Source organism: Myotis nattereri (genome assembly GCF_964212035.1).
Source record: "Myotis nattereri genome assembly, chromosome: 11".
Classification (NCBI taxonomy): Eukaryota; Metazoa; Chordata; class Mammalia; order Chiroptera; family Vespertilionidae; genus Myotis; species Myotis nattereri.
Window position 1 is genome coordinate 7,407,339 of NC_138086.1, and position 26,661 is coordinate 7,433,999.

Here is a 26,661-nt window from a genome sequence, read left to right on the forward strand (position 1 = left end):
CGTGTCCCAGGAGAACAAAGCTTATATAGGGCTAGTTATTTGGGTGGGCTCAGGGGGTGACGTGGGTTACAGAGATTGGTCATTTAGGTCAGGGTTTTTCATCAGGGTCTTACAGCACAAAGGTCAGGAAGTTACCAGCACACTCTGAGGCTTGGGCCGTCCCCCACTATAGACTTATCAGGACCTTAGCTGCATTCCTGGAGCTTCATTGGTCCACTCAGGTGGTGGTTGGGGGAGTTAGGTCAATACCGGCATTCTTGTGGTCACTCAGAAAAGGAGGGGGCTTGGGCTGAGGGTCCAGCCCTACAAGGCAAGATAGAGGAGAGGGAGGAAAGTATGTTTCTGCTCTGTCCTTTCAATATACTATGTTTTATAATTTGTAAATTTATACTTTTTTGTTTACTTTTAGGCCCTTCAAGAAACACTGTAAGATCCAGAACAAGAAACTTTATCCAATGTAATTTGCTGATGTATCCAAGTGCCTAGAACAGTGCCTGGCACATAATAGGCTCTCAATAAATATTGAATGAAAAGTCTATTATATTTGCTATTGTGTTCTTGTTGGTTTAGAATTTTATTGCTATAGTTGCCTATACTTCTGTTTCCAAATGTTCTCTGCTGTCGTGCTTTAGATTTAAAATTAAATAAATCCACTTAAAAATGTGTGTGTGTGCGCGTGTGTGTGTGTGTGTGTGTGTGTGTGTTGTGTTAACTGAAACCATTGGTGCATTTATCATAATTATAATTTCTTATCTATTTGGATGCATATATAAAATTTAATTTTTTGCTTTCTATTTGTCCAACCTGTTTTATAATTCTTTTTCTTCTTTGTGGTTGAATTTGAATTATTTGGGTATGTTTTCACATTCTATATTTCTCTCCACTAGTTTGGAAATTATATACACTTTTCCTAATATTTTAGTAGCCAGCTAGTGATTGTAACATATATTCTTAACATACAAAATCTAAAGATAATCTATATTTTTATCTTCCTCTATACAACAAATTAAACATTTTCATTCCACTCCCACCCTCCATCCCAATCTATATATTATTGTGCATTTCCATTTATTTTTTTTCCTTTTTAAATCCTATTTTCTATTATTTTGTACTGTTTCAGCTAGTTTAGATTTAATCTTTTTTAACCTCTGATTTACTACCTGGGATTACTTTCCACTTGTCTCAGATACATTCTTTAGAAATTCCTTTAATGAAGTTGTGCTGATGGCAGGAAGTCTCAGCTTTGTTGTCTGCAATGTGCTTGTTTTGCCCTTATTTCTGACAGCTATTTCCCTGAGTAGAGAGCTTTCAGTTTACTGTTAGTTTCTCTCAGCACATTGCAAATCTGCTTGCCCTGTTCTCTGGCTTTCTTTGTTACTAATAAAAAATCAGTGAAGTTCCAACATCTCCTCACCGAAGGTGCCCATTTTCGGCCTACTTTTAAGATCTTCTCTTTGCTCTGATGCCCTATAGTTTCACTCTTATGTGTTGAAGTGAGAATTCCTTCTTAATTATCTTCTTTAGGATTTATTAGAGGTTTTGAATTTGTGGATTGGTGTGTTTCAGTTCAGAAAAACACTCAACCACTACTCCTTTAAATATTTTCTCTGGTCTTCTCTGTTTTCTCCACAAGCACCTTTTGCCTGTTTAATTGGATTCTGGCCTTTTCTTTTCAAACCTGTCCTCCCCTCACCAGTAAGAAGTCATGACATTATTGAGTGGGTAGCCCCTTTGGGGTTTATGGTAAAGTTTCCCTTGAAACCCCTTTGGAATTGGCCCTGGCCTTGACTCCTGTCAGTGTGGCTTCAAGGAGCAAATTTTAAGTCCTCCACGTTTGGTAAAGTGCCCTCAGAGTGACAACCAGCTCCTACACTTCACCTGTGCCTCTGAGTTTCCAAGTTCACTTTGCTCTGCAACTGAGAAAGCTCATTTTATTGCCTGCCCATGCATGCATTAAAATATATATATATATATATATATATATATATATATATAGCATTTTTCAGTATTTTTAGTCAACTTCAATGGGATGGTTAATAACCTACATACCTGAAAGTGTTTATTTTTAATTGTTTGGTTAGTTTTTCCCTGTTTTTGTTTACTGAGTTAATGTTTCCCTTTAGGGTAAATGTTTTCTGTTATCTTTGTCTCTTCTCTTTCTCTTTCAAATGGAAATTCTCCCTTATTGCCTTTGATATTGAGAATAAATTGTTAGAGGAGCTACCTGGAAGCAAGGGTTGTGACTGCAGGCTTTCCCTGAGGAGGCAGGGCAAGAGAGGCTGTTATGTCAGAATGCAGATGTTTTCCTCTGTTGGGAGGGGATGGGATCATAGAATCAGCTGTCTCATAATGACATAGTCAGCTCATTCCTTCTGTCAGCCCAGGTGTCCCATTGCATTGTAGCTGAAATTTCTGGAGTCTAATCTAGGGTGTGCTTCAGTCAACGCCTGTGGTCACCTCTCAGCTACAGAGAGATTGTGTTGACTGTGGACAGTATGGCCCAGGTCATCCCTGTCTGCCTTGCAGAAACAGGTTGAAACCTCTTGTCAATGATGCTCACACTCCAAAATATGGGAGGAGATTCTGAGAAAGGGCTAACATCAGTGGTAGACCACAGACTTCCTGGGGACTGTGGTGTGATGTATGTGAAAATAGTCCTCTGGTCTCCTTACCATTTAATTTCTAGTAAAGTGGTATAGATATTTTTATATGCATGAGTAGATAAGACATGGGTTAGAAAAGAGTGTCAAATTGTAAAGAAAACAGGAAATGTTTACAACACCAGAAATTGTCCAGAACAAAACTGAAAAGTCTTTGAGGTTTTGGCTTCCAGAGGTTCAGAAATACCTCTGGTGGAGCAGCTCATTTGGTTAGAGCAACATTTTTCTACCTAAGGTTCTGGGTTCAATCTCAGGTCAGGGTACATATAGAAGCCACTGATGAATGCATAAATAAGTGGAACGACAAATTGGTTTCTCCCTCACTCTAAAAAAAAATCAATACATTAAAAAAAATAGGTGCAGAAATAGGAACAGATACAAATTCATATTGTAAAAGGACTCCAACAGGAGGTAGCGTGACAATTGTTTGCCTATTTTACAATCAATCTACCACAACTGACTATCCTAGTTACAACCAATTGTACCTAAATGGCTGCAATTTCCTAGCTTTATTAAATTTTAATTTATATAAAATAAAATTCAATACATTCTTTAGTAGATTCAATAATCAGTTTGGTGAACATATTTCCCACATGTCTTGGTATTTCCAATTAGCTTACATATGTGTATATATTTTGACATGTGTGTTCATTTTATATTTTATTTTATTTTAATTTTTACCTTTTGATCCCTTTCAACCATTTCTCTTAACCTCACCTCTGGCAACCACCAAAACATTATCTGGATCTATGAGCTTGTTATTTTTGTTGTTGTAGTTGTTGTTAATCCTCACCTGAGTATATTCTTCCATTTATTTTTAGAGAGAATGGAAGGGGGGAGAGACCCAGAGAGAGAAACATCAACGTGAGAGAGACACATTGATTGGTTACCTCCCACACATTCCCGGTCTAGGGCCAGGACTGCAGCCTGCAACCAAGGTACGTGCCCTTGACTGGATTCGAACCCAGAACTTGTCAAATCATGAGCCAACACATCAATCACTGAATCAAACCAGCTAGAACTGAGTTTCTAATTTTTATTTTTTATTTGTTTAGATTCCATATTTAAGTGAGATCATACAGTATTTGTGTTTCTCTGTTTGACATTTCACTTAGCAAATTTCCTTCAGGTCCATCCATATTGTTGCAAATTGACAAGATATTATTTTTATGGCAGAACAATACCAATTTCTTCATCCATACATCCATAAATGGACACAGGTTGTTTCTATCTCTTGGATATTTTAAATAATGCTGTAACAAACATGGGAGTTAAGATATCTTTTAAAGTTAGTGTTTTTGTTTTCTTCAGCTGAATATACAGTAGTTGAATTGCTGGATCATATGATAGCTCTATTTTTAATTTTTTGAGGGGTCTCCATACTATTTTCCACAGTGGTTGCACCAATTTAGATTGCCACTAACAGTGGGAATCTTTTAAGGGTTCTTTTTTCTTCACATCCTCACCAACACTTGTCCTTTTTGTCATTGTGATCATAGCCAGTCTCACAGGTGCTGGGGTGCAACCCCAGCAGGTCCAGGGGTCCCCAAAGGTGTGGATGGAGTCGGCGAAGAAGGAATGACACGGAGACAGCGTTCAGTTGATCAGCAGCCTAGCCAGGATCTCTAGCCAGGATCTCCAGCCAAGTTCTGGTCTGGATCTCCAGAGAGGTTCTGCTTAGGATCTCCAGCCAGGTTCTGTGTTCATGTTCTCTTGCTAGGTTCTCCAGGTTCTCCAGCCAGAATCTGTAGCCATGTTCCCTCGCTAGGTTCTCCAGCCAGGTTCTGTCCAGGTTCTCCAGCCAGGTTCAGTCACCAGGTTCTAGTCAGGTTCTCTTGCCAATTTCTGTAGTCAGGTTCAGTCCAGGATCTTTTGCCATGTTCTCTCGCTAGGTTCTGTCTCTAGGTTCTGAGGCCAGTTTCTGTCCAGGATCTTTTGCCATGTTCTCTCCAGCGAAGTTCTTCTGTCTCTAGAGAACGTTCTGTGTAGGTTCTGTGCCTAAGTTCTGTCTCTCTCCGTTCTGTCTTCTTACATCTGTATTTATACCAGTTGATTCCAATCCTATCAATCTCTATTCCAAAGGTTAGGGCGTTTCTTATCTCCATTCCAGGGAGTAAAGATTATGTAGCTTAAGCATGACTGTTCGTAGTTAAAGTGATTAATTACCCGCCTGGCACTTAGTTGAGGGGTTTTATTCCCTCCCTAACTTCAGGGGAAAATCCCTACCTGGGGAAACAACCTTTCTCATAGAGGAGACCTTGGTTAAAACACATAGTGCCAAGAAGGTGAGCAAACATATTAAGAACAGTATGCCATATATGCCAGGTCCCTTGAAACAGCAAGCATGGACCGGCTCCCGGCAAATTCCCCCTTTTTTATTTTTTAAAAGCAGGCATTAAAAAGAAAAACCTGAAATGCTCTCTTGTATCCATTTTAAGAGTAGGATTGGCGCTTTCTGCTATTACCTGAGTCCTGATCTATCACCCCAGGGAGAGCTTGCCAATCCTGCACTTTCCCGGGGTGGAAAGGCTGCAGTGGGGTTAAGGATAAGGCTTCTTGGGCCTACCTTCTCCCATGCCTTTACATTTACCTTTCCGGCACCTTTCCTTCCTCAGAAAAGCATGGGCGTATTTCTTGTATAAAATGTTCCATCTGACTGGGAGTAACCTTAATTCCTCTGCTAGCAAGCATGTGTGTTAAAAGATCAATACAGAGTCTTATTTCTTTAGACTCAGTATGGCACATCTTTTTAATCTAAAGATCAATACAGAGTCTTCTTTCTTTGGACTCAGTATGGCACATCTTCTCAATCTAAGTTCTGTACTATCCACCTTCTTACCCTACTTATCCTCTATAGCGGGGTCTGTAGCACCCTGGTGGAGTCCTATCCGTCCCGAGTGTGGGGGTTCTCAATGGGCGGGGGAAGGGCTTACCTAGGGGAATCCTGTTCCAGGGCTTCCCAAAGGTGCGGACGGAGTCGGCGAAGACTATCCACCCTCTTCCTACAGTGGAGTCCTATCCATCCCGAGAGTGGGGCTTACCTAGGTGTCCCTGTTCGGGCGCCAGATGCCAGGGTCCAACCCCAGCGGGTCCAGGGGTCCCAAAAGGTGTGGACGGAGTCGGCGAAGAAGGAATGACACGGAGACAGCGTTCAGTTGATCAGCAGCCTAGCCAGGATCTCCAGTCAGGATCTCCAGCCAAGTTCTGGTCTGGATCTCCAGAGAGGTTCTCCTTAGGATCTCCAGCCAGGTTCTGTGTCCATGTTCCCTCGCTAGGTTCTCCAGCCATGTTCTGTCCAGGTTCTCCAGGCAGGTCCTGTAGCCATGTTCCCTCGCTAGGTTCTCCAGCCAGGTTCTGTGTCCATGTTCTCTTGCTAGGTTCTCCAGCCAGGTTCAGTCACCAGGTTCTAGTCAGGCTCTCTTGCCAATTTCTGTAGTCAGGTTCAGTCCAGGATCTTTTGCCATGTTCTCTCCAGCGAAGTTCTTCTGTCTCTAGGTTCCGTGTAGGTTCTGTCTTCTAAGTTCTGTCTTCTAAGTTCTGTGTTCTAAGTTCTGTGTTCTGCTGTCTTGTTACATCTAAGGGTCCCTGTGCAGAAAAAGGTTGCTTGCCGTCTACACCTTTGGGGACCCCTGGACCTGCTGGTGTTGGACCCCGGCATCTGGCGCCCGAACAGGGACACCTAGGTAAGCCCCACTCTCGGGATGGATAGGACTCCACTGTAGGAAGAGGGTGGATAGTCTTCGCCGACTCCGTCCACACCTTTGGGAAGCCCTGGAACAGGATTCCCCTAGGTAAGCCCTTCCCCCGCCCATTGAGAACCCCCACACTCGGGACGGATAGGACTCCACCAGGGTGCTACAGACCCCGCTATAGAGGATAAGTAGGGTAAGAAGGTGGATAGTACAGAACTTAGATTGAGAAGATGTGCCATACTGAGTCCAAAGAAAGAAGACTCTGTATTGATCTTTAGATTAAAAAGATGTGCCATACTGAGTCTAAAGAAATAAGACTCTGTATTGATCTTTTAACACACATGCTTGCTAGCAGAGGAATTAAGGTTACTCCCAGTCAGATGGAACATTTTATACAAGAAATACGCCCATGCTTTTCTGAGGAAGGAAAGGTGCCGGAAAGGTAAATGTAAAGGCATGGGAGAAGGTAGGCCCAAGAAGCCTTATCCTTAACCCCACTGCAGCCTTTCCACCCCGGGAAAGTGCAGGATTGGCAAGCTCTCCCTGGGGTGATAGATCAGGACTCAGGTAATAGCAGAAAGCGCCAATCCTACTCTTAAAATGGATACAAGAGAGCATTTCAGGTTTTTCTTTTTAATGCCTGCTTTTAAAAAATAAAAAAGGGGGAATTTGCCGGGAGCCGGTCCATGCTTGCTGTTTCAAGGGACCTGGCATATATGGCATACTGTTCTTAATATGTTTGCTCACCTTCTTGGCACTATGTGTTTTAACCAAGGTCTCCTCTATGAGAAAGGTTGTTTCCCCAGGTAGGGATTTTCCCCTGAAGTTAGGGAGGGAATAAAACCCCTCAACTAAGTGCCAGGCGGGTAATTAATCACTTTAACTACGAACAGTCATGCTTAAGCTACATAATCTTTACTCCCTGGAATGGAGATAAGAAACGCCCTAACCTTTGGAATAGAGATTGATAGGATTGAATCAACTGGTATAAATACAGATGTAACAAGACAGAGAGAGACAGAACCTAGGCACAGAACCTACACAGAACGTTCTCCAGAAGAACTTCGCTGGAGAGAACATGGCAAAAGATCCTGGGCAGAAACTGGCCACAGAACCTAGAGACAGAACCTAGCGAGAGAACATGGCAAAAGATCCTGGACTGAACCTGACTACAGAAATTGGCAAGAGAACCTGACTAGAACCTGGTGACTGAACCTGGCTGGAGAACCTGGACAGAACCTGGCTGGAGAATCTAGCGAGGGAACCTGGCTGGAGAACCTGGAGAACCTGGCTGGAGAACCTAGCAAGAGAACATGGACACAGAACCTGGCTGGAGATCCTAAGCAGAACCTCTCTGGAGATCCAGACCAGAACTTGGCTGGAGATCCTGACTGGAGATCCTGGCTAGGCTGCTGATCAACTGAACGCTATCTCCATGTCATTCCTTCTTCGCCGACTCCGTCCACACCTTTTGGGACCCCTGGACCCGCTGGGGTTGGACCCCGGCACACAGGTAGAGGTAATATCTCATTGTGGTTTTGATTTTCACTCGCCTGATGACTAGTAATGTTGAGCATCTTTTCATGTACCTGTTAGACATCTGTATGTCTTCTTTGGAAAATGTCTATTCAGATTGTCTCCCTATTTTTCAAATCAAATTGTTTGCGTGTTTTTTGCAATTGAGTTGCATGAGTTCTTTACAAAGCTTGGATATTGTAAATATTTTCCCCCATTCAGTATGGTGCCTTTTCATTTTGTTGATGATTTCCTTTGCTCTGCAGAAGCTTTTTAGTTTGTTGTAGTCCCACTTGTTTATTTTTGCTTTTGGTGTCAGATTCAGAGACCTGAGTAAGGAGTTTACCACCTATATTTTTGTCTAGAGGTTTCATGGTCAGGTCCTTGTTTTACAAGTCTTCAATTCATTTTGACTTAATTTTTGTATCTGGTGTAAAACAGTGGTCAACTTCTATTCTTTTCCATGTGACTGTTCAGTTCTCCCAACATCTGTTATTGAAGAGACTGTTGTTTTCCAATTGTATATTCTTGGCTCCTTTGTCATTGATTAATTGACCATTCATGCATAGGTTTATTTTGGGCTATTTTTTCTAAAGATCTATGTATCTGTCTCTATGCCGTGTCATACTGTTTTAATTACTGTTGTTTTGTAATAAAGTTTAAAATCATGCATGATGCCTCCAACTTTGTTCTTTCTCAAAATTGCTTTGGTAACTAGAGTTCTTCTGTGTTTCTATACAAGTATGAGCATTATTTGTCCTATTTCTGTGAAAAATGAACAAATAACCCTCACTATAGTTGTGCCTTTCTTAGAATTTCATACTATTGTAATGTAGAAGAAGCAGGCATTTGTACTTGGTGAGTTTCACTTAGCATTTCTGTTAAGATTCATCCATGCTGTGGCATGTATGTCTTTTTGTTCTCTTTAATTGCTGACTAGAAGCCCATAGTATGTGTATTGGTAACCTAGGGATGCTGTAACAAACTACCACAAATTGGGTGACTTAGAACAACAGAAACTTATTCTCTCACAGTTCTGGAGGCTAGAAATCTGAAGTCAAGTTGTCTTCTGGGCCATGCCATCACCATGGGCACTAGGAAAGAATTTAATCTTAGCTTCTTACATTTTTTTAAGCTTCTGGCGTTGCCAGTATCCTTCGTGCTCACTGCCTTAGACTCATCACTCAGGTTTCTCCCACCATTGTCATGTGGCATTCTCTTCTTGTATGGACACCAATCATCGTATATTAAAGGACCCCCAGCTCCAGTTTGACCTCATTTTAACAAATTATATCTCCAAAGGTCCTGTCCTATCTAATAAAAGAGAAACATGGTAATTAGCCGTACATCCGCTACCCTTTCCATTGGCTAATCAGGGCAATATGCAAATTAACTACCAGCCAAGATGGCGGCCGGCAGCCAGGCAGCTAGAAGCAAACATGAGGCTTGCTTGCTTCAGTGACGGAGGACTCCAACGTTCCCCGCCTGCCACTGCCGGCCTCTGAGCTTGCAGTTTGAAACATTGTTACAAATATAAAAGCTAAACAAAACCCCAGAAACCTGCTTTCAGCCAGGATCTCAGAGCTGGAGTTGATACAGTGTTTCAATTATAGAACCCAAACAAACCAGATACCTACTTTCAGCAGCTGAGGCCTAAGAGCTGGAGCCAAGCCTCAGAGCTAAAGCTGGCCCAGAATAAAAAAAAAGAAAAGAAAAAAAGGAGCATTTGGGAGCTTCAGTCACCCGCCAGCCTGAAAACAGCCCTCAGCCCCTCACCCAGACTGGCCAGGCACCCCAGTGGGGACCCCCACCCTGAAGGGTGTGTGACCAGCTGCAAACAGCCATCATCCCCTCATCCAGGCTGGCCAGGCACCCCAGTGGGGACCCCCACCCTGATCCAGGACACCCTTCAGGGCAAACCAGCCAGCCCCCGCCCGTGCACCAGGCCTCTATCCTATATAGTAAAAGGGTAATATGCCTCCCAGCACCGGGATGATCAGAACCGAGAGGCCTCCCGGCACCGGGATCAGCATGCCAGGGAGCAGTGCCCCAACCCCCTGATCACCCTGCAGCTCTGTGTGTGACAGGGGCAGGGCCACAACCTCCCTATCCGCCCTGCTCTGTTTGTGACAGGGGAAGGCGCCCCAACCCCTTGATCAGCCCTGCTCTGTGCCTGATAGGGGGGAGCTCCCCAACCCACTGATCGCCCTGCAGCTCTGTGTGTGGCAGGGTGCAGCACCCCAACCCCCTGATCTTCCCTGCTCTGTGTGTGACAGGGTGCGGCGCCCCAACTCCCTCCCACACAGGCCCTGCTCTGTGTGTGACAGGGTAGAGCCATAACCTCCCCATTGGCCCTGCCCTGAGTGTGAAAGTGGCGGCACCCCAAACCCCTGATTGGCCCTGCTCTGTGGGTGATAGAGGGCAGCGCCCCAACCCCCTGGTCGACCCTGCTCTGTGTGTGACAGGGAGTAGTGCCCCAAATCCCCTATCGTCCCTACTCTTTGAGTGACAGGGGGAAGCTCCTCAACCCCCTGATCGGCTCTGCTCTGTGCATGACATGGGGGAGCTCCCCATCCCCCTGATTGTCCCTGCTCTGTGCGTGACAGAGTACGGAGCCCCAACCCCCCTGATGGGCCCTACTCTGTGTGTGACAGGGGGCAGCGCCCAAACCCACTGATTGGCCCTGCTCTGTGCGTGACAGGGGATGGCGCCGCAACCTCCCCATTGACCCTGCCTTGAGTGTGACAGGGGGCGGTGCCCCAACCCCCCAATCAGCCCTGCTCTGAGCCCGACCAGGGGCTGCACCTAGGGATTGGGCCTGCCCTCTGCCACCCGAGTGCAGGCCTAAGCCAGCAGGTCGTTATCTCCCGAGGGGTCCGAGACTGAGAGAGGGCACAGGCTGGGCTAAGGGACTCCCCTCTCCCCCGAGTGCACAAATTTTTGTGCACCAGGCCTCTAGTCTACACTAATGAAAGAGAAACATGCAAATTTGTTGTCACTCTGCTACACCCATCAGCCAATCAGGAGTGGGTATGCAAATTAGCCCCACAAAGATGGCAGGTTAATTTCCATATGCAGCAGAGCGAAGACTGAAGCCTCCAGCCTGAGCAAAGACTAAAGACTGAACACTGAAGACTGATGATTAAAGAATGAAGACTGAAGAGTGAAGACTGAAGAGTGAAGAGGCTTGGCTTCTCTGCTGCGGCCAGAGTGAAGGCCTGGGTCCCGGGTGTCAGAGGAAAACCGGTTGTGGCAGCCAGGGGAAGGAAGGCCTATTGCATAAATCTCTTCATGCAAGAGGCCTCTAGTTTTTAAGTAAGAACACATTCTGAGGTTTCAGGTGTTAAAAATTTAACATATCTTTTTTGGGCCACAATTTAACCCACAACAATATGGTTATAGCAGAATTTTTAATTCATTCACCAATTGAAGAACATTTGAGTGCTTCCCATGTGAGCTATTATGAATATTATAATTCGGTGACATTCATATACAAGTCTATGTTTTTATTTCTCTTAAGAAAATCCCTAGAATTGGGATAGCTGGTTTGCATGTTTAATTTTATGAGATAATGTCAATTCCCCCCGACACACAAAATGTGGTAGCTTTATATATTGTTTTCTTTTATAAAATAATTATTGTTGAGATATTACAGATGTTCCCTTTTTTGCCCACATTGGCCGCCTTCCACCTGGTTACTGCCCTACCCCAGGTCTCCACCACCCTATTGTATGTGTCCATAGGTAATGCATATTTGCATGTAAGATCTTTAGTTAATCTCTTCCTGGTCCCTCTCCTCCCTTTCCTTTGAGATTCCTAAGTCTGTTCCATATGTCCATGCTTCAGATTCTATTTTATTCATCAGTTTATTATGTTCATAAGATTTCTTGTTCATTTCTTTTGATTCACAGACTAAATCGTTAATAGATATGTATTTATTGTCATTTTAATGTTCATATTTTTTATATTTTTCTTTTTCCTCATCTTAAAGAATATGCTTCAACATTTTATGTAATACTGGTTTAGTGGTGATGAACTCCTTGTCTGTGAAGCTCTTTATCTGACCTTCAACTCTAAATGATAGCTTTGCTATGTAGAGTAATCTTGGTTATAGGTCCTTGATATTCATCAATTTGAATATTTCTTGCCACTCACTTATGGCCTGAAAAGTTTCTGAGAAATCAGTTGGCAGTTGTATTGTGGTCTCTTGTAGGTAACTAATTGTTTTTATCTTGCTACTTTTAAGATTCTCTCTTTATCTCTAAACTTTGGCATTTTAATTATGATGTGTCTTGGTGTGGGCCCCTTTGGGGTCCTCTTGTTTGGGACTCTCTGTGCTTCCTGGACTTGTAAGATCATTTCTTTCACCAGGTAGTTTTCTGTTATTATCTTCAAATAGGTTTTAAATATATTGCTCTATCGCTTTTCCTTCTCCCCCGCTTTGATGTGAATGTTGGTGTGCTTGAAGTTGTCCCCATGGCTCCTTAGACTGTCTTCATATTTATTTTTTTTTTTATTTTTGCTCCTCTGTTTGAGTGTTTTTTGCTTTCTCATATTACAAATTGTTGATTTGATTCTTGGAATCCTCTATTATTGAAACCCTGTAAATTATCCTTTATTTCTACTAGTGTAAGCTTAATTTCTGACTGGTCCTTTTTCATGTGTTTGACATTCTCACTATGATCCGTGAAAGCCTCAATACATCCCTTGATGCTCTCTTTCAGTCCCTTGAATCTCTCATTAAGATCCTTGATTAACCTTATAACCATGGTTTTGAACTCTGTATTCAGTAGTTTGCTTGCTTCCATTTCTTTCATTTGTGACATGTTTATTTGTCTCCATGTTTTGGCTGCTTCCCTGTGTTTATTTTTATGTATTAGGTAGAGCTTCTATGTCTCTTGGAATTTGTAGAATGACCTTATATAGTAGGTGTCTTGTGGGGCCCAGTGGTTCAGGCTCTGCAGTCACCTGAATTGGACGCCTTAGGTGTGCCTTTGTGTGGGCTGTTTGCAAAGTCTTATAGGTGAACCTTGATTGCTGTTGGTGTAACTGGGAGGAAATAACCTCCAAGCCAATTTCCTCTGAGGACCAGCTGTGACTACAGTGGAAGAAACACTGTTCAGGGAACACCCCTATAGGACAGATTTTGCTTCAGTGGGGCTTTGATGCTCACTGAGTCTGCCCCTTGAGTGTGTTGCTAATGGATGTATAGAGTTGTAATCTTTTATGATCTGAAGCTCTCCACCAGGTGCACTGGCTCTGGAGCCATCCAACCGGCACTATAAAGAAGTTTGTAGATGGCTGCTACCAGTATTGGACTTGTGAAGTACCCAGGTGAGGACATTACATAGTTAAGTAAGGTGCTAGTGCTGATTCTTAGGCCTTTTATTGAAGGTGTGGGGCATTCTGATACCAGATGCTGCTTGTTTCAGAGACTTTAGCAAAGTCTGAAGCCTGAGGGATCGATCAGAGGAAGTTTGTGCACTGGCCCTTTAAGAGCAACATCTGTGTCTCCAGCAGCCTCCATAACACTCAGTCACAATCCCTGCTGGTTTACACAGCCCCAAATTACAGGAATTTCTCTTCCCAGCTTTGGAACCCTGGGCTGAGTGTCTGGTTTGGACTGGGGCCTGTTGCTCTTCACATGAGGTAGGGGTGGGAGAAGGGAGGCTTTGCAGTGGAAATATCTCTCCAGATTAAAAAAAATGGCCCACATGGTTGTTGGACCAGCCCAGCTCCACCCCTCCATCAGTCTCAAGGTGCTTTCTTCTTTACTTCTCCAGTTAAAGGACTTCCATTTAGCCAGCTTTTAGGCAATTCTGAATGGTGGTTGTTTTGTATTTTAGTTGTAATTTTTATGTGCTGTGGGAAGCAGTGAGTATCTGAATTTACCTATGCTGCCATCTTGGTAGCTTTTTCTATGCTTGTTTGTAATCTAGTAGAGCACGTCCTTGCCAACATTGGTCTTGTCAGTGTTTTTAACTTCAGTTGTCTTAATGGGTGTGTAGTGGTAGCTTGTTATGATTTTAATGTGCATTTCACAAAAGATTAGAAAAGCTGAGCATTTATTAATGTGCTTATTGGTCATTTATATTCTTCTTTTCGTTAAAATATTTTTCCCATTTTATATTGGGTTTGTTGTGTTTTATAATTATCATAACCATCGTCATCATTATTATATTTCCAGAGGCCCAGTGACAAATTTGTGCATGGGTGGGGTCTGGCCAACCAACCCCGATTGGGGCCAATTGGGCTGGGCTGGCTGGGGAGAGGGCAATTGGAAGGCCATCCCTGTCACCAATAGGGCTGAAGGGCTTATTGGGGGCAGGGCCAGCAGGGGGGGACATAGATTGTTGGCCAGCTGGCCCCACCCCTGTTCGAACTTCTGGTTGAGGGAACAATTTGCATATTAGCCTTTCATTACATAGGATATTTTTAATGAATTTTCTCTATATTCTGGGCAGATGCATATGTCAGATATGTTTTGAAATATTTTCTCCCTGGCTTGCTTTTGCATTTTCTTAATTGTATCTCTAAAAAAGCAATTTCTTCACCAATACAGCTCCTAGGGCAATGGAAACTAAAGAGAAAATAAACAAATGGGACCACATCAAAATAATAAGCTTTTGCACAGCAAAATAAACCATCTGCAAAACAACAAGAAAGTCCACTGCATGGGAGAACATATTTGCCAATGTTATCAACAATAAGGGTTTAATCTCCAACATGTACAGGGAACTCATGCAACTTAACAAAAGGAAGATAAATAACCCAATCAAAAAAAAGTGGGCAACAGACCTAAATAGACACTTTTCATACGAAGATTAAAGAAGGCCAAGAGACATTTGAAAACACGCTCAAAGTCACTAATCATCCAAGAGATGCAAATCTAAACATTGATTTCTTCTTTGTAGTTGGCTACAATTGTGGGATTGGGTTGGGTTTCTGTCAAGCTCATCTTGCTTCTCGCTATGCCTACAAAATACTGTGCTACATTTAAACACTTGGCAAGATGCATTTAGTAAGAGCTTCAATACCTTAAGATTCTTGTCCTAACTAACAATGATATCCACCATAGCATGGCACAGGTTTACTATAATAACAGGAAGTTCACCCTTATTGAAATCCCACTTGATGGTAGCCTATGATCCTTTTAATGCACCCTTGATTTCTGTTTGCTAATCTTTTGTGGAGGGTTTTTGCATTTATATTTACCAGGGAGATTGGCCTGTAGTTTTTTTTTTTCTCATGTAGTGCCCTTGTCTGGTTTTGATATCAGAGTTATTCTGGCCTCATAAAATGAGTTTGGAAGTTTTCCTTCCTCTGCCCTTTTTTGAGGGTTTGCAAAGGATGGGTAATAATTGTTTTTCAAATGTTTGCTACAATTCACTTGTGAAACTGTTTGGAGTGGGCTTTTCTTTGTTGGGAGATCTTTTATTCCTGCTTCAATCTCCTTACTCATTATTTGCCTGTTCATATTTTTTGTTTCTTTTTTTTTTTTAAGGGATACCAGCTTTTATTTTTCCCCTTTTCACAAAACGAAGTAGAAGAAGTAATACAGAATTAAAATCACAAAAGTAGTTGGTAGAACATGTATACACACAAAAAATCCAGGTAAGACAGGCTTATTTACAATGAGGAAACAAATGTAAATTAAGGTAGCTTGTAGTATGAAACAAAAAACTCAAACATATGCTACATGGGTGCCACTGTTGACAGCAATATTGAAGGGGAGAAAACAACACTTATGTAGGGACAGATATACCACAAGATCCAGATTTTACAGCATCAGTGCAATAAATTCACAGAACTATATTACAGCTAGTTAATCAGAGTTAAAGAATTGTTCCCAAATATGTCACATTTTCGGCCCTTAAAAGGTTCATTCCACAGATTTCAACTACTCTAAATATCTAGCTACTGAGAGGGAAAATGATTCTAAAACGCTTTCCAAGAGTTAGAACATCGCTATAGACCTAAGGCCATCTATCATGTACACAAGTTTGCTCTCACCAACAGCCCTTATAATCTTTAGAGAAATATCTAGGAAAAACAGTCAGATGCCAGCATAGTCACCACCTCCTAGACCAAATCTATGGGGACCAAGCAGCCAACATTACCATAAAATGAGAATTGAAAAATGAGTGGGAGAAAATTATTTTCTACTGAATCTTGATGAAACACAGGAAGAAGACTTTTGTCCTTTATTAGCTGGTCTTAAAGTCATAGGCACGAGTCTTCATTTCTATGTACTTTAGTTTTAGACAGCTGAAAATCTGAAACTAAAGTATGCTAAAAATCCTAAATTCAAGCTTTTGGAAGCCTGCTATTAAAAAGCCTTTAGGACCTACTAACTTGAAAGCTAAGTGCAACGGGACAAGAGCTCTAAAACTGTCAGGTTCCCCATTTCGAGGATCAGTTGCTCAGTTTTGCACAAGGGAGAAACCAATACATACTAGGGCATGAAATTAGTTTCATTTTATTTCATGAGGGTGCTTCTCCATGGTATAGAAACAGAATTGGTCTCTTCACTGAAGTGGTAAACTTGGTCTCTATATTCTTGAAGCTGGACTTTTTTTTAAGCAGCCTGGGAAGGAGACGGTACAACCAGTTTCCTATAGCCACAGACCACTACACCTAATATCTAGCTAAAGCAAAGATCAACTTGAACAATTATCCAAAGTCATTTAACTGTACTAAAGATTGAAGTTCATCACTATATTATTTTAAAGGAAGCTGCCTATAAGTAATCAACCCTGTATGAGAAAAATCAAAACAAGCTGTATTCATGAGTTGTCCATATAAGGCCAATTGATGAGAATGCACCCAGATACACTTGACATGAAGACTCTGTATAAAGCCTTGTGTGGCAAGTCTGAATTTCTAGTAACTAAGGGCAGAATGCTTGAGACAAAGAGCTACTTCTGTAACACTTTAGTATCCAGGTAACAGACACTGTTCCCACGCACAATGTATACTCCATTAATCACACTGAATAAAGAAGATGCGTTACCCGTTTTTCTTTTCTTTTTGCTTAAGAAGCTTGTTCATCTCCCTTTTGGCCATTCCAATGTACTTCGAAATGATTCCATGTTGGTTTAGTCCAGGAAGCAACAGTAAGAAAGTCACCATCAGGTAGGTGAGAAGAAGGTTGTGGACCTGCTGTCCCACCCAAGCAACCGCAGCAAGAGAAATGATCATGGTCATGAAGTACATTTTCGGCTTTTCTTCCTTTAGTGTGAAGAGGCGTTTCCACCAGCCCACAGTTCTGCGACAAGTTTTTACTAGATTGCTGCAAATTTCATGGAATCTTTGCTGCTGCTCAGTGGTCCATTTATTGGAGCCAAAAATTCTAGGCGCCAGGATGGGAACAAGGCAGTCAGCCAAGCACAAAAACATAACAAAACAGGAAACACCAGATAGAACAGATGGATCTAGATAATAGATATTCAGAAACACCAGGGAAACCACACCCATGATGGCAGGCGGAAACCAGGCTCTTTCCCATCGGAGGACTTTATCGGCCATCAGCATCACCTCTCCCCATCCTTGCAGCTGCTCTTCCAGACTTGCAGTCTCTGCAGCCAGCAAGTTGGTGCTGCGATTATCTCCCTCCGCCATCGTCTCCCAGGTGCCGCTTCAGCGAGCGCAAGGCAACCTCCCAACCAGCCCCGGTCCAAGAACCGCCCATATTTTTTGTTTCTTTATGACTCAGTCTTGGTAGGTTTTATGCTTCTAGGAATTTTATACATTTCCTCTAGTTTATCTATTTTCTGGTACATGACTCTTCACAGTAGTCTCTTATGATCCATGAATTATTTTTATATCAATTGTAATTTCTCCTTTTTCATTTATGATTTTATTTATTTGATCCTTCTTTATTTGAAAATTTTAGTCTAGGTAAGTGTTTGTACATTTTGATTATCTTTCAAAATACAGATCCTAGGGTGGTTTTTTTTTTGGTTGGTTTGGTTGTTTGTTTTTTTAATCTTTTCTATTGTTTTTCTTATCTCTGTTTCCTTCCTCTGCTGACTTTGGGTTGGTTTGTTCTCTTTTCTTCTGAGTCCTCAATGTAAAGTTAAGTTGTTTATTTGAGATCTTTCTTCTTTCTTAATGTTGCATCTATCATTACACCTTCCTCTTAGAATTGCTTCTGCTGAATTTCATGTTTTTATATGTGTGTTTCCATTTTTGTTTATTTCAAAATATTTTTATTTCCTTTCTGACTTCTTTCTTATATCCTTTGGTTGTTCCGGAGTGTATTGTTCAATTTTCATGTTTTTGTGAGTTTTTCCATTTTTCTCCTGTTAGTGACTTCTCTAGTTGAATAACAGTGTATTCTGAAAATATATTTAGTGTTTTTTCAGTACTTTTAAATTTGCTAAGACTCGTTTATAAATATACTATGTCAAGTCACTAAATAACTGGCTGCTCAGGACTGATTAAGACATTGGTCAGGTGTGTAGAAAATGAAAAAGGGTGACAACTAGCACCTCAACAAAGGATCAAGCCACCTAAAATCGTGAATAGGTTGATAAACTGAAAATTATCAATTAAGAATGTTTGCAAAAGCCAATTGATTGTTGAAAGCAAAATAATAATATATGGTTGAGTTTATATTTTCTGTAAATATATAATGTATAACAATAATGCAGAAGGTGGGAAGAGACCTTACAGCATATGTGATATGATATAACATTCAATGAAAGTAGAATATGGTAAGTTAAAGTTGTATATTGCAAACTGTGGAGCAATGAATAAGAAAATCTAATGAGATATAGAATAACGCAAGAGTTGAAATAAAACGGAATTTTAAAAATTCACAAAAAAGCAGAAAAAGGCATAAAAAGGATAGATGGGACAAGCTGAAACAAATAGCAAGAAGATGAATTTAAACACGACCTTATCAATAATCATATTAGATGTAAATTATCCTAATGCTCTAATTGGACAGTCAGATTAGATTTTGAAAAAGCAAGACCCAAATGAATGCTGTCTAAAAAAAAATCCACTTTAAATATAGGGACACAGACAGGTTAAAGGAAAAGAATTCAAAAATATATACCATTAGAGGTACACACCATGCACAGATTAGGCACATGTAACCTGCAGGGGTTGTATTAATATCAGACAAAGCAGGCTTCCCAAGTGCACATGGGACATTTTCAAAAATAGACCACATATTGGGTCACAAGCAAAGTCTCCCAAAATTCAAGAAGATTGAAAGCATACCAAGCATCTTCTCAGACCACAATGCCATAATATTAGAAATAAACTATAATAAAAACAATAAAATAATTAAACACTTGGAAGCTGAATAACATGCTACTAAATAATGATTGGGTTACCAATGAGATCAAAGAAGAAATTAAAAACATATTGGAAACTAATGACAATAAAACACAACAATCCAAAATCTATGGGACACAATGAAAGCAGTCCTGAGAGGGAAGTTTGTAGCTCTACAGGCCTACCTCCAAAACAAGAAAAAGTAATAGTAAATCATCGAACTCTACAACTCAAAGAATTAGAAATAGAGCAACAAGAGTGAGCAGAAGGAAGGAAATAATAAAGATCAGAGCAGAAATAAATGATATAGAGACCAAAAAAAAAGAACAAAACAAAAGATCAATGAAACCAAGAGCTGGTTCTTTGAAAGGATAAACAAGATTGATGAATCTCTAGCCAGACTCACCAAGAAGCAAAGAGAAAGGACCAAAATAAACAAAATCAGAAATGAAAAAGGAAAAATAACAACAGACCACACAGAAATTCAAAGGATTGTTAAAAAATACTGTGAACAACTCTACTCCAACAAACTAGAAAACCTGGAGGAAATGGACATATTCCTAGAAAAACACAACCTTCCAAAACTCAATCAGGAAGACTCAAAAAATCTCAATAGGCTGATAACTATGGAAGAAATTGAAGCTCTCATCAAAAGGCTCCCAGGAAACAATGGCCCGGGGCCAGGCGGCTTCACAGGGGAGTTTTACCAAACATTCAAGGAGAAACTAAAACCTATCCTACTCAGACTATTCCAAAAAATTCAAGAGGAAGGAACACTTCCAAGCTCATTCTATGAAGCCAGCATCACCCTAATACCAAAACCAGATAAAGACAACACAATGAAAGAGAATTATAGGCCCATATCCCTCATGAACATCGATGCCAAAATACTCAACAAAATTCTAGCAAATCAGATCCAACAATACATCAGAAAGATCACACACCATGACGAAGTAGGATTTATCCCAAGGATGCAAGGATGGTACAATATCCGCAAATTAATAAACGTGATACATCACATAAACAAATTTAGAGATAAAAATCACATAAAAATCAATTGATGCAGAAAAAGCATTTGACAAAATCCAACACCCTTTCTTGATAAAAAAAACTCTCAGCAAGGTGGGAATAGAAGGATCATACCTCAACATTATAAAAGCCATATATGACAAACCCACAGCCAATATCATAATCAATGGGCAAAAACTAAAACCATTTCCCCTAAGAACAGGAACAAGACAGGGATGCCCACTCTCACCACTCCTGTTTGACATAGTACTAGAAGTTCTAGCCATTGCGATCAGACAAGAAGAAGAAATAAAAGGCATCCAAACTGGAAAAGAAGAAGTAAAACTATCCTTATTCACAGATGACATGATACTGTACGTAGAAAACCCTAAAGACTCCATCAAAAAATTATTAGACTTAATAAATGAATTCTGCAATGTAGCAGGATACAAAATTAATGCCAAGAAATCTATGGCATTTCTTTACACCAATAGTGAACTTACAGAAAGAGAAACTTAAAAAGCCATCCCATTTACCATGGCACCAAAAAAAAGTAAGATACCTAGGAATAAACTTAACTAAGGAGGTAAAAGACCAATATGTGAAAAACTGTAGGACACTGAAGAAAGAGATATAGGAAGACATAAACAGATGGAAGAACATACCATGTTCATGGATTGGTAGAATCAACATCATCAAAATGTCCATACTACCCAAAGCAATATATAGATTCAATGCAATCCCCATTAAAATACCAACAGCATATTTCACAGATCTAGAACGAACATTCCAAAAATTCATCTGGAATGAAAAAAGACCTTGAATAGCTGCAGAAATCCTGAGAAAGAAGAACAAAGTAGGTGGGATCTCAATACCAGATATCAAATTGTATTACAAGGCCACTGTTCTTAAAACAGCCTAGTACTTGCAAAAGAACAGAGATATGGATCAATAGAATAGCATAGAGAACCCAGAAATCAACCCAAACCACTCTGCCCAAATAATATTCGACAAAGAAGGCAAGAGCATACAATGGAGTCAAGACAGTCTCTTCAATAAATGGTGCTGGGAAAATTTGACAGATACATGCAAAAAAAAAAAAAAGAAACTAGACCACCAACTTACACCATACACAAAAATAAATTCAAAATGGATAAAGGGCTTAAACGTAAGACAGGAAATCATAAAAATACTAGAGGAATCCACAGGCAGCAAAATCGCAGACATATGCCAAAGGAATTTCTTCTCTGATACTGCTCCTAGGACAATGGAAACTAAAGAAAAATGAACAAATGGGACTACATCAAAATAAAAAGCTTTTGCACAGCAAAGGAAACCATCAACAAAACAACAAGAAAACCCACTGCATGGGAGAACATATTTACTAATGTTATCACCGATAAGGGTTTATAAAAAGAAGATAAACAATCCAATCAAAAAATGGGCTAAAGACCTAAAAAGACACCTTTCAAAAGCGGACAAACAGAAGGCCGAAAGACATATGAAAACATGCTCAAAGTCACTAATTATACGAGAGATGCAAATCAAAATGACATGCAGTATCATCTCACACCTGTCAGAATGGCTATCAACAAATCAACAAACAAAAAGTGTTGGAGAGGATGTGGAGAAAAAGGAACCTTTCTGCACTGCTGGTGAGAATGCAGACTGGTGCAGCCACTGTGGAGAACAATATGGAGTTTCCTTAAAAAACTAAAAATGCAACTCCCATTTGACCCAGTGATCCCACTACTAGGAATATATCCCAAGAAGGTAGAAACACCAGTCAGAAAGGATATATGCACCCCTATGTTCATAGAAGCACAATTCACCATAGCGAAGATCTGGAAACAGCCTAAGTGCCCATCAGCAGATGAGTGGATTAGAAAACTGTGGTACATCTACACGATGGAATACTACGCTGCGGTAAAAAAAAGAAGGAATTCTTACCATTTGCAACATCGTGGGTGGAACTGGAGAGCATTATGCTAAGTGAAATAAGCCAGTCAGAGAAAGAGAAATATCACATGATCTCACTCATTTGTGGAATATAGTGAACAACATAGACTGATGAACAGGGACAGATCCAGAGACAGAGAAGCAGCGATCAAACTGTCAAACCTCAGAAGGAAAGTAGGGGAGGGTTGGGGTGAGGGGGAGAGATCAACCAAAGGACTTGTATGCATGCATATAAGCCCAACCAATGGACACAGACAACAGGGGGATGAGAGCATGAGTGGGGGCAGGGTCGTTTATTGGGGGGTTGAGGACACATATGTAATACCTTAACCAATAAAGAAATTAAAGATTGAAAAAAAATAAAAACCACCAGCACTCTAAAAATAAATTAAAATAAATAAAATAAAAATGGGAGAACAGGGAGAGGATGAAAACTTTCCTTCAGGGCTTACTCTAGGCCAGTGGTCGGCAAACAGCGCTCTTAAGCCACATGCGGCTCTTTGTCCCCTTGAGTGTGGCTCTTCCACAAAATACCACGTGTTAGCGCGCATGTACAGTTTGATTGAAACTTTGTGGCCCCTGCACAGTCGGTTTTGGGCCTGGGCAAGTCTATTTTGAAGAAGTTGTTCGGAAGTGGGGGGTGTGGGCCAGTTGGGCGACTGGAGATGCGGCTCAGTCGGGCTGCAGGATAGGCAGCGCAGGGGAGGCATGCGCGATTCATGCACGAGTTGAGTGAGCCAGTCAGTCAGCAGTCTCATGTGCAGTGGTTAGTGCTAGTCACTTCTGCAAATCACGCCCAGGTGACAAAAGTACCTACTCGAAGCATAAAGTTACCTGTATTTTTCCAACCAGCTGTCATCAATTTTAAGAATTGCAATTATTTTGTGTTGGTGGCTTTATTATTATAAAATGAAACGTTTTTTTAGGTGCCTTGTTTGACATGGCTACAAAGAAGCAAAGAAAAACGAAAGACAAAAACTGTGAATTTAAAGTTGAATGGACCGAGACTTTCACAGTTATTCAAAACTTAAATGGCCTTCCAACCTGTCTTATTTGTCAGGAAAAATTGGCGCATAACAAGAAATCAAATTTGGAGAGACACTTTACAACTAAACACGTGTCAGTTAGTACTAAATATCCTGTCGGTGATGCAAGGAAGAAAGCAGTTGAGGAACTTCAGAAGAGTCAAGAAAAATCAAGTTCTCTATTTAATTACTGGATGCAATGTTCCAACAATGTTAATATTGCAAGTTTTGTGGTTAGTCAAGAGATGACTAAGAGAGGAAAACCATATACAGACGGCTAATACATCAAAAGTTGTTTTATAAGTGCATCTGAAGAGCTATTTCGGGATTTTAAGAACAAAGCAGATATTCTAAAAAAGAAAAATTAAAGAGTTACCATTGTCTGCTAAAACAGTGAAAGATAGAACAGTCAAAATGTCTTCAAATATAACCAACCAGCAAGTAGAAGATCTTAAATTGGTTTCAGCTTTATCAATAGCAGTTGACGAGTCTTGTGACATAAATGATACAGCGCAAGTTTCACTTTTTGTACTATTTATTTCATCTACAGGTCCTAAAGAAGAACTTTTAGGATTATTGCCACTCAAAGGTCAAACACGTGGAGAGGATATAGCAAATGCTGTAATTGAGTGCATTGAAAAACATCATATTCCCCTCGATAAAATTGTCTCAGTTGCAACAGACGGTTCCAAAAGTATGACCAGCATAAGAAACGGGTTTGTTGCTATTTTGAAAGAAAAAATTAATCACGAGATACTTACTTATCATTGCATCATTCATCAAGAACCGCTTTGTGCGCAGACATTTCCAGAAGAAATTTGCAAAGTTATGTAATTGGTGATTAAGATAATCAACTCCATTATAGCTAAAGCTCTTGATCATCGCCAATTTAAAGAATTTTTAGTTGAAATGGTGAGTACGCAGATCTGCTGCTGCATAACAAGGTACGTTGGTTATCAAGAGGAAACGTTTTGAAATGTTTCGCTCCCATATTAACAGAAATTAAAGCATTTCTCCTTGAAAAGGGTGTTCACTATACAGAACTAACGAATGATCAGTGGATACAAAAATTTTATTTCATGGTAGACATTACATCTCATCTAAATCAGCTTAATCGTAAACTACAGGGGAAAGGAAACACAGTTTTTTCGATGTTAGAAGAAATTCTTTCGTTAGAAAACAAATTATCGTTTTGCTCAAGATTTTGAAAGAGAAACTTTGATTCACTTTCCAAGCCTGTTGAAACATCGCCAAGAAAATAATTCTGATATTGACATTTGCTATTTCAAAACAATACTTTTAAATATGAGGGAAGCTTTTCTCAACAGGTTTCAGGAATTCAGAAACAGCAAAGCGATGTTAGACTTTGTTAAAAAACCTCTCAATGCTACTGTAACAGAATCAAATTTTTCTCCCTTTAATATTGACATTGTCAACTTTGAAATGCAATTGCTGGATTAAAAAAAAAAAGAACTGTGGAGCTTGAAATTTGAACGTCTTTGTGCTGATATAGAAATATTGGAGAAAAACAAATGTGAACTTAGTTCACAGCACAAGTAGTCTGCTTTGAAAGACCTGGAGAAAGAAGATTTGTTGATTTTTTTTTTAACATCAGTTATTTAATCGGGTTCTTACAAGAAATTCAGAACACCAGTTTGTGAGGATAAACCCCATTGGTGAGAGCGAACAGAGAGCGGAGGTAGCCCTGGAGCTGAGGAACAGCTTTGATTTTTGGTAGAATTTGTGAGTCCACAGCTTTCTGGTCAACCTTGCGCTGATCTGTAATCTCATATTTCTCTTTCTCTGTGTCGAAGATCTCGCCCTCCTGGTGTCTGGGCTTGCGCAGCTTCTTCTTCTTAAAGTAAGCATCATTGAGATGTTTGGGGATTTTCACACCACTGATATCAATTTTGGTGGAGGTGGCGATGACAAATTTCTGGTGTGTTCTACGAAGAGGAACTCGATTGAGGGACAGAGGTCCGGTCACAAGTAGCAAGCCACTGTCCAGCTGCTTCAGGAAAACCACCCTCTTGCCTCTGTGGCGCCCAGTGAGGATGATCAGAATGGTCCCAGGAGTGATGCTGGCCCGCAGTCTCCGCACATGCTGACTGAAGGGTTTCTTGCCATGGCTCAGCAGCTTTCGAGGCACATCTTCAGTAGGATAATACCTAGGCATTTTGCGGAGTTTAACCACTCGGGTACCACCATTCTTGTCGCCACCAACTGGTTTTGTGACAGTAGCAGGAACTTTCTCCTTCTTTTTCTTTTCAATCCTGGATTTAGGGGCCGAATACTTCCTCTTGTACATGGCCTTTCGCGAATACATAGCCGACCTGGAGTATCTGCCAATTCCTCTGACCAGGACAGGGTTTCGGCTGCAGTGGGGCTTCCCCTTCTTCGGGGCCTTCACCTTGCCGCCGGCATCGGCCTTCTTCTTGGCTGCAGGTTTCTTCTCCTTAGTGTCAGGCTTCTTGTCCTTAGTCTCTGGCTTCTCCTTAGCATCCGGCTTCTCATTTTTCTTTTCACCCTCCATCTTGCAAGATGGGAAAGAGCAGATTTGTTGATTTTTAACACCTGGAATATTATTCCTGACTCATATAATCAACTGAAAAAACTAGCATTTGCTGTTCTTTCCTTATTCGGGTCTACATATTTATGCGAACAATCATTTTATTTTTTTTTATTTTTTTTTTATTTAATTGCTTAAAGTATTACAAAGGGTATTACATATGTGTCTTTTTTTTTTTTCCCGCCCTTGACTACCCCCTGGCCTCCCACACCCCCCAGCGTCCCATGTCCATTGGTTATGCATATATGCATGCATACAAGTCCTTCGGTTGATCTCTTATACCCCTCCCTCCTGCCCCCCAACTTTCCCCGGCCTTCCCGCTGCAGTTTGACAATCTGTTTGAGGCAGCTCTGCCTCTGTATCTATTACTGCTCAAAAGTTTATAATGGTCTCTATTATCCATGAATGAGTGAGATCATGTGGTATTTTTCCTTCATTGACTGGCTTATTTCACTTAGCATAATGCTCTCCAGTTCCATCCATGCCGTTGCAAATGGTAGGAGTTCCTTCTTTTTTACAGCAGCATAGTATTCCATCCTGTAGATGTAACACAGTTTTCTAATCCATTCATCTACTGATGGACACTTAGGCTGTTTCCAGATCTTAGCTATGGTGAATTGTGCTGCTATGAACATAGGGGTGCATATATCCTTTCTGATTGGTGTTTCTGGTTTCTTGGGATATATTCCTAGAAGTGGGATCACAGGGTCAAATGGGAGTTCCATTTGTAGTTTTTTGAGGAAACTCCATACTGTCTTCCATAGTGGCTGTACCAGTCTGCATTCCCACCAGCAGTGCACAAGGGTTCCTTTTTCTCCACATCCTCTCCAGCCCTTGTCGTTTGTTGATTTGTTGATGATAGCCATTCTGACAGGTGTGAGATGGTACCTCATTGTTGTTTTGATTTGCATCTCTCAGATGATTAGTGACTTTGAGCATGTTTT

General features: G+C 40.9%; 3 protein-coding genes across 3 annotated transcripts in view; 1 reads left to right on the plus strand and 2 right to left on the minus strand.

The window, feature by feature from the left end:
* Window positions 1-17,988, minus strand: part of LOC308527228 (ADP-ribosylation factor-like protein 6-interacting protein 1) — a 34,847-nt gene extending 16,859 nt beyond the window's left edge. Inside the window, exon 1 of the mRNA XM_081102602.1 lies at window positions 16,881-17,988. Within this exon, the coding sequence (XP_080958728.1) occupies window positions 16,881-17,488 (608 nt within the window). The 5' untranslated portion in view covers window positions 17,489-17,988. The remainder of the gene's footprint in view (window positions 1-16,880) is intronic.
* The window catches only part of LOC308527389 (GTPase IMAP family member 7-like), a gene marked incomplete at its 5' end in the record, with an annotated part of 87,869 nt that overhangs the window by 31,324 nt on the left and 29,884 nt on the right, over window positions 1-26,661 (plus strand). The gene's annotated exons all lie outside the window — the stretch shown is intronic.
* On the minus strand, window positions 24,752-25,792 carry LOC308527436 (large ribosomal subunit protein eL6-like). The gene has a single exon (XM_081102767.1). It carries the CDS (start codon window positions 25,679-25,681, stop codon window positions 24,791-24,793), a length of 891 nt encoding a protein of 296 aa, XP_080958893.1. The 5' UTR covers window positions 25,682-25,792; the 3' UTR covers window positions 24,752-24,790.

Coding starts and splice junctions, on each gene's coding strand:
- LOC308527436 (XM_081102767.1), bottom strand. CDS start 25,681: ATGGAGGGTGAAAAGAAAAATGAGAAGCCGGATGCTAAGGAGAAGCCA.